Source organism: Mustela nigripes, chromosome 13 (genome assembly GCF_022355385.1).
Source record: "Mustela nigripes isolate SB6536 chromosome 13, MUSNIG.SB6536, whole genome shotgun sequence".
Classification (NCBI taxonomy): domain Eukaryota; kingdom Metazoa; phylum Chordata; class Mammalia; order Carnivora; family Mustelidae; genus Mustela; species Mustela nigripes.
The window spans coordinates 35,636,565-35,645,218 of NC_081569.1; the positions used below are offsets into that span (position 1 = coordinate 35,636,565).

Here is an 8,654-nt window from a genome sequence, read left to right on the forward strand (position 1 = left end):
CATTTAAAAAATGGCGCCTGGGTGGCTCAGTGGGTTAAGCCTCTGCCTTCGGCTCACGTCGTGATTTCAGGGTGACTGGTATGGAGTCCCATGTCGGGCTCTCTGCTCCATGGGGAGCCTGCTTCTCTCTCTCTCTCTGCCTGCCTCTCTGCCTACTTGTGATCTCTCTCCCTCTCTGTCAAATAAATAAATAAAATATTTTTTTAAAAATACATTCATTATGGGGCACCTGGGTGGCTCAGTGGGTTAAGCCTCTGCCTTCAGCTCAGGTCATGATCCCAGGGTCTGGAGATTGAGTCCCGCATCTGGCTCTCTGCTCAGTGGGGAGCCTGCTTCCCCCACCCTCCTGTCCCCTGCCTGCCTCTCTGCCTACTTGTGATCTCTGTCTGTCAAATAAATAAATAAATAAATAAATAAAATCTTTAAAAAATACATTCATTATATTCTATTCAGCATTATCTAAATGTTTGTAGTGGAAGAACTTTCCAGTTATATAGTCACCAATACTGCCAAAAATAGAAGTCCTGGAAATAAAATACCATACAGAAATTTCCAGTTTATAAAAATGTCAATCAAAACATTCCCTTTGAACATTTCTTAGATTGCAGAAACCTTGACATCAACTTTAAGATACAGAATGTACTTCTCAGATTTCCCAATTTCTCACATAAACCATAAACACATGTGAGCCTGTCTAAACATTTTTGAAGCTGTTTTTATTTTCAAATTTTATGCCTCTTTGAACACTAACAGTGACTCCTCTTTGAAAACTCATTCAGTTAACTCTGCTGCCACTGAAGTCCTCTGCGCAGTTCACCAATAACCTACTGTGTAGTGGCCCTTTTCTGTATAGTGGCAACACAGTTCTGAAGAAAGCTGCCTGAGTCGCATTTGTCATGGAGTTTATATCTTTTCTTTTTTTAAGATTTATTCATTTATTTATTTGAGAGACATAGAGAAACAGCATGAATGGGAGGGGCAGAGGAAGAGGTAGAATCTCAAGCAGACTCCATACTGAGCAGAATCCCCAGAATAACCTAGAATACCTCAGAAGGAGAAGTATAAGGAAGTTATATTCACACACAAACTTGGCAGCCTAGACCACTTTTTAATTAAAAGCTTAATTGGCACAAAGTTCACTTAGAATACACTTCACTTTTACACAGTCTTATAAATAGAAAAATGCACTGATGCCCCCAAATGATACTTTAACACCAAATTCAAACAAAGGATTTCCAAAGAGAATACAGGTTATTTATTTCAATAATTAAAGATAGTTCTTGCATGTATACTGTATCATGCATATGTTTAATTGCGTATTATGCTTAAAGCCAATGGAGAATTAGCTAATTGCTGTTTGGTTCTTGAAAAAAGTGAAACATACAATGTCTTCTTTTGAACTACATAACAGATCATATAAAATGACACCTGATACATAGCTGTAAAATTAGGATTTGCTCCACTGAAGTCTACAGCAACTTCAGAAGGTACTGCTGTGATTAGGGTACTACCTTGTAATGTCTGGATCTTTTCCTTACTGGAATATACAATCCAAATGCATAGGACTCAATGACTTCCTTAGTATTTAAAAGAAGTCTTCACTTCAAGGATAGAAACATATAAGATCTCAGTGATCACAGCTAATTTTTTTAAGGGAGTAGTAGGAAGGAAGTGGCAAAGAAATAGGATAGATACTCAATAGAAAGCTATTTGAAAATAACCATGTAAAAGTAATTACTTCCATCATAGCTGTATGCTCCTAACTACAGTTCTTCCAATCATTTGCCACCACAAGATGCATTTATTATTATTCTTTAAATTATAATGAATGGTAATTCTTTCTAAATAGCCATTAAACTCTTTGGAAATTTTAATCTAATTTTCTTAAACCACTTTAATAAATAAGAATTTCCCCTCTGACCTTTATAAACACCTGCCACGAAGCATATTTTAAAACTAACTTTAATCTGATACAAAGACACTTAGGCAATGCAGAGGAATTCATGATCTTGGCAAGACCCAGCAAGTACAATAAATGCCTGTGATCTCAATAAAAAATATAGGCTAGTTAAGGCTTCATTTTTCTTATATTGAGCTATAATATAAATGTAACTGCTTAAATACAAACATCCTTCTTCTACCAAATAGCAAACATTTTATGTAATTAAAATCTAATTCCTTCAACTCCACCAATGTAAAAATAAAACAAGTTGCAAATATCAATAATACAAAGCATGATGGCGAAAACAAAAAATTAGTAGTTTACAAGTTAATTAAAACTGCAGTCTGAGGATGCCAGACCAACATTATAAATATGAAGAAAAAGAAGCTAAATGCTTACTTATCACAAATAACTTTGGCATAAGCACCAGCTATGTTCAAATGTGGCCAGTGTGTAGGCCAAGTATAAACACACAGATCATAGTGAAATAAAGCCACAAAAATTTAATTCCCTGATCCTTCAATCACCCCTTCAGAGCAGTGGGAATATAGCAGGAAGCTAGAAGCCCCACTTCCGTTGCTTATACTATATTAAGGTACCCCTAACCTCACCCTCAACCCCCTTCCTACCAACAAGAGTCATAGTGAATATGCAATTGGTCAATCCACTTTATCCAGTCTATAGCTATAAGCATCATCTATGCTATATTCATTTAAAGACACTCTTCATATAAATTAATACTCAAGGACATTGAACTGATGTTTGTGTATATTCTTATTTAACAATCAAGTGGTTTACATGGCATTTTATAAGGTCACCCACAGTACGAGTAGTAGGGTATTTTAATTTGGATTAAAGATTGGTAGTTTTATCATTGTATCTAAGACTTTGAGTGTTAGACTCTGGACTGATGTATGTTAAGGCAGATGATGGTATCTTTAGTCTTTCTACATAATAAATGCACTCTGCTGTGGCTATGAATTCCTCAATTCTAAATCATCTACTGCCATGCACTAAGGTTTTATAAGGCACGTGTGGCTCTGAGAAATATTTCTCATAACTCTGGGGCTGAATGTTAAGTATTTACAGAGCTGCAGCAAATAAATTTTAAAACCAGAGAGGTCTAAGTGAAATGGTAGAAGCAGTTTGTACGCAATGCCTGTGCATCTCTCTCTGCCATGTATCGCCCATAGAAAAGACCACAGACGCGGGCCACTTGAATGACTGTGTAGCTCACTGGACTCTTCAACAACCACAGATCCCCTTCTCCTTTTCTTCATTCAAGTGATCTCTAGAGGTGTGACCATTGGACCGGACCACTCCTTCAGGAATCCAGGATTTGTCTACACACCGTTCCATTCGCTTCATTATCAGGTCCAGAAGCATCTCGATTGCTTCGCTTACGTTTGTCCCGTTGGCAGCACTAGTTTCAAAGTAGGGAATTCTGCAAGACAGAGACAACTCAGGTAACAACATATGGAGGGAAAAGACAGTGACCTTTGCCCTTGATAATTCAACTTCAAAAATGAGGATAAATATATAAGGTAATAAAAACACTCTACCACAGGGGTACCTGGGCAGTTCAGTGGGTTAATCATCTGCCTTCAGCTCAGGTCGTGATCCCAAAGTCCTGGGGTTGAGCCCTGCATTGGGCTCCCAGCATGCTAAGGAGTCTCTTTCCCCCCTCCCTCTGCCCCTTCTCCTTCTTGTGCTCTCTTTCTCATGAATAAATAACAACTTAAAAAAAAAAAAACTACCATAACAGTAAAGTAAAGTAAAAAAAGACTCTAAAATAATTGACACAACTCCTAATAGAGAAAAACTTCTGGAAATTTTCATTCCCCTTTCACAGATGATTAAACTGAGGCTCAGAAAGATGAAGTGATTTGCCCAATTTCATAAAGATAGAAAGTAGCAGGGCTAGGATTTGAACCCACAGTAGCTTGATTCCAGTGTTACCAACTTAACCATAAATTCTGCTGGTTCCAAACTAATCTACTTTGTACGAGGATATCCAGAACAAATCCCTTTCATTTGCTGCACTTGGGGAGAGAGGGACTGACATCAGAGAGGAATGCAAGCTCACTGGCTGTGTTCATCAAAGATTTTGCCACTTGTCAACTCCAGGCTGTATTCTTGGACCATAAACTTGAAGACATTCTAAAATCTACAACATTTCAGAGTTTCTCAAGGACATCAGTCCTTTATTATCCAAGGACCTTGGTAAATTTGTTTAAACTTTTAATAACTCACAAAATACGGTTTAAAAACCATAAAGCTGCTTCTCACATAATTTTGAGAAATCAGTCTTCTTGCAGTAGGTTAGTCCTAGTGGATTAATCAACTTTCACGTTCTTCCTGCTTCTTAATGAAGCCATGAAAACAGTGATAAAACTTTCTCAAACTACTGAGTTCATGTCTACCATTTAGTAAGAAATCTCACCAAAATGCTCTAAGATATAAAAACTGCAAAATAAAGTTGTTTTGCAGGTGTCCTGCAATTGAATTCAGTAAAATGTTCCTCACATTTACAGGGACTTTAAAATCCTCCACCAGTATTAATTTTCTTGAAGAACACCTTTGTTTTCTCATGTTCTCCTAGAATGTTAACATTACATCAGTGACTCTGATTACAATGTCAGTTACTCTTTCTATTATTTCTTGGCTAGGAGCAGCTTCTACAATGAGAGCTTTATATATAAATATATATAATGTGTAATATTATATATTAATATTATATATAATAAATATATTAAAAAGAGCTTCATTTATAGATTTCTTTTTTAAACTTCCTAGTGCTTTTACAGATCTTTCCACAGCTGCTTTGCTTCTCATGTCACTAAGCACATTAGGGGGTACACGTGTAGGAATACAAGGCTATTTCGCCATTATGATTCTTTGTGATGCTATATTATTATCTGCACACTTCCTGTAAGAGCCGACAGGCCTTGTAACTCAACCTCTTCAATTCTCTCCTGCTTTAGGGTAGCTCTTAAAAACTAGATGAGGAGGGGTGCCTGGGTAGCTCAGTGGGTTAAGCCTCTGCCTTTGGCTCAGGTCATGATGTCAGGGTCCTGGGATTGAGCCCCACATCGGGCTCTCTGATTGGCAGGGAGCCTGATTCTCTCTCTCTGCCTGCTTCTCTACCTACTTGTGATCTCTCTGTGTGTGTCAAATAAATAAAATCTTAAAAAAAAAAACTGGATGAGGAACTCATAATTCATCTGAGCATTTATCCATCCACCTGTGAGTACTGTGAGACGTGGTTGCTCCACTGATTCTACCATGCCCACAATCAGACCCCTCAGACTAACTCTAAAACACCTTAATCAGAGAATGGTATGCTGAGCAAATTACATGGTCTTAATCTTTTTGAACCTCCTGCCTGGCTAAATCTTTGTTGTTATCAGTCCTCTTAATTCCATCTTCATCTGCTGCCTTATCCACAAAAAGAAGATATTGCATCTTTCCCATTTCCCTGGTCACATGCAGTATTTGATTACCAAGTATTAAGAGGGCATCCTTTGTGGGGATTCAACACTTATTTATCAAGCCCTTATGATGTTTTTGAGCTAAATCATTGGAATGGTGCTTTATGCTACCATTGTTACAGGAATACTTTAAGATGGAGAATTCTCAAAATTTCAATACTTATTATTTTCTTCATCCTATGCTTTCTCAACTACACCATGAAGAATCATTTAAAGTCTACAGAACATTTCTCATACTTAAAAAGGCTTAATCATTTTATTACCATTAAGAAATAAATTGTTTCATGGAAAAGCAATGGTAAAACTCATCCCTCTCCCCAAGAATAATAAGCTGAAATTGGAAAGGCAAAAAGAAATATATATATATAGAGAGAGAGAGAGAAAAAAAAAAGGAGGAGGGGGAGGAACAGGAGGAGGAGAGAAGGTGGGAGTGAATGAGGAAAGAAAGGAAAAGAAGAAGAAAGAAAAAAAGAAAGGAAAGGAAGAAAGAAAAGTGAGCAGAACTTTATCATAGTAATGCACATCTGATTTTTTGAAATCCCCTAAAGTCCATTATAAAAATAGCTTTTGAATTCAAGTCCTGAGCCTCACTGATTTCCTCAACTGAATCTCCATTAAGCTATTTCCACTTTCCATTGTTTTTCCCTCTCAGCTCCTGAAAATTGCCTCAGTTATTTTTGAGGCATAAATGAGAAATTACAAGTTGAAAATACTTCTAAAATCCATAAAAGTCTATGCATAGAAAGAGATCCATAAAAATCTATGCATAGGGGGCGCCTGGGTGGCTCAGTGGTTGGGCCGCTGCCTTCGGCTCAGGTCATGATCTCAGGGACCTGGGATCGAGCCCCACATCGGGCTCTCTGCTCAGCGGGGAGCCTGCTTCCTCCTCTCTCTCTGCCTGCCTCTCTGCCTGCTTGTGATCTCTCTCTGTCAAATAAATAAATAAAATCTTAAAAAAAAATCTATGCATAGAAACTTATAGAAATCTACGCATAGAAGTTAGAAACATCTTGGACAAAGGTTAAGAGTCATAATCTCTGAAGTCAGGCTGCCTGGATTCAAATCCAAGAATGACCCTGGCAAGCCATGAAATGGTACCTCAGTTGCTTCACCCGTAAAACTAAGTAATATCAGTGCCTTCTTATAAGGATTAAATAAGTTAACATTTAAAGTGTTTATATCTGAACTGACACAGGAAATGTGTTATTTTTGATACTTGTGTCACTGATAAATGTTTCTTATTTCCAACACAGAATAGGTTAGGTACAGAAGTTTCCTTGTAATTTTGTTGTTTAACACTCAGAACACATCATCCCATAGAAACAGTATCACTGAGTCATGGACAGTCATAGCTCCAAGAAACCTGAACAACATTATAAACATTAAATTCCCAAACTAGTTTACAAACTATTGATTTAATCCGTAAGGTAGCTGATCTATAGTACTGTCCTAAATTCTAGTACCTAGGACCATGCTTCCTTCCTTTCGTCAGGGCTGGCTCACTCAGACCTGTGCTTGCTGAAGTGCTTCATGCTCCAAAGCATCTGCCTACCATGAGTCGCTATCGGATTCCTCATTGCTCCAAGTGACCTTCACCAAATGCAGAGAGAAAGGGATCTGACTTTACTGATTAAGACTAAGGTATTAGTACCTCTAGCAGACCTATAAGCTATTTAATATATTTACTAACTTAAGCAAGTATTTTTTTTTTAAGATTTTATTTATTTGAGAGAGAGACAGTGAGAGAGAGCATGAGAGAGGAGAAGGTCAGAGGGAGAAGCAGACTCCCTGTGGAGCTGGGAGTCTGATGCGAGCCTCGATCCTCGGACTCCGGGATCATGACCTGAGCCAAAGGCAGTTGCTTAATCAACTGAGCCACCCAGGCACCATAAGTAAGTATTTAATTGGTATAACTTCAGGGTATAGGAGGTAAGTTATAATATTTTAAGTCACTCATAGAAATATTGTACATCTTTTAATAAGATGTAGTTTATTGAGGTACCTGGGTGGCTCAGTCATTAAGCATCTGCCTTTGGCTCGGTCATGGTCCCAGCATCCTGGGATCCAGCTCTGCATGGCATCAGGGCTCCATGCTCAGCAAGAAGCCTCTCCCTCTCCCACTCCCCCTGCTTATGCTCCCTTTCTTGCTGTCTCTCTCTGTCAAATAAATAAACAAAATCTTAAAAAAAAAAAAAAAAGATTTTTTTTTTATTATGTTCAATTAGCCACTCTATAGCACATAATTAGTTTTTGACGTAGTGTTCAGCAATTCATTAGTATAACGCTCAGTGCTCATCACAACATGTAACCTCCTCAATATCCACCACCCTGTTACCCACCCCCACCTCCCTCCCCTCTGAAACCCTCAGATTGTTTCCCGGGTTCCATAGTCTCTCATGGTTCATCTCCCTCTCTGATTTCTTCCCATTTAGTTTTCCCTCCCTTCCCCTATTGTCCTCCGTGCCATTGCTTATGTTCTGTTGGGGTCGATTCCATGTTAAAACCTGTTAAACCCCTAGGGCCTGCCTGGGCCTACTTAGCCAAAGTGACTTCATGTTGCCCAGGTAGACATTTTGTTGTTTAATAAATGCCTCATCAGTTACTGATATCAGTTCCAGGTAACTGTTGCTAAAACACACCTAAAACAAGGCTATTTTGTTTAATAAATGCCTCAACAGTTATTGGTATCAGTTCCAGGTTACTGTTAATAAAACACACAGGTAAGAGACACATCCAATCAGCCAAAGCCACATACGTAGAAGTTTGCGGTTGCGCCCTATAAAACTAACCTGTAAGACCAAGCGGGGTAGCGGGGGTGGTATCACTCGCTTCAGAGGCGGCCCTAGCCGGTCAGTCTAACTTCTAATGTCTGGCATAGAATAAGGCTTTGCATAACTTTCACTCTGTCTCAGTCTCGTTCCTTTGATAACTGACCCAACATGTTCCACATATGAGTGAAACCATATGACAATTGTCTTTCTCTGCTTGACTTATTTCACTTAACATGTAGTTCGTTTTAAAAGATTTTATTTATTGGGCGCCTGGGTGGCTCAGTGGGTTAAGCCACTGCCTTTGGCTCAGGTCATGATCTCAGGGTCCTGGGATCGAGGCCCGCATCGGGCTCTCTGCTCGTTGGGGAGCCTGCTTCCCTCTCTCTCTCTCTGCCTGCCTGTCTACTTGTGATCTCTGTCAAATAAATAAATAAATAAAATCTTTAAAAC

At 38.6% G+C, this 8,654-nt stretch overlaps 1 protein-coding gene across 3 annotated transcripts in view; it reads right to left on the reverse strand.

Annotated features, from left to right (window-relative positions):
- Positions 1 to 1,088: 1,088 nt before the first annotated feature.
- Positions 1,089 to 8,654, reverse strand: part of RAB27A (RAB27A, member RAS oncogene family) — a 79,777-nt gene continuing 72,211 nt past the window's right edge. For all 3 annotated transcript variants that reach the window (XM_059371956.1, XM_059371957.1, XM_059371958.1), the window contains one exon: positions 1,089 to 3,386. In XM_059371956.1, coding sequence (XP_059227939.1) covers positions 3,188 to 3,386 — 199 coding nt within the window. In that variant the 3' untranslated portion in view covers positions 1,089 to 3,187. The remainder of the gene's footprint in view (positions 3,387 to 8,654) is intronic.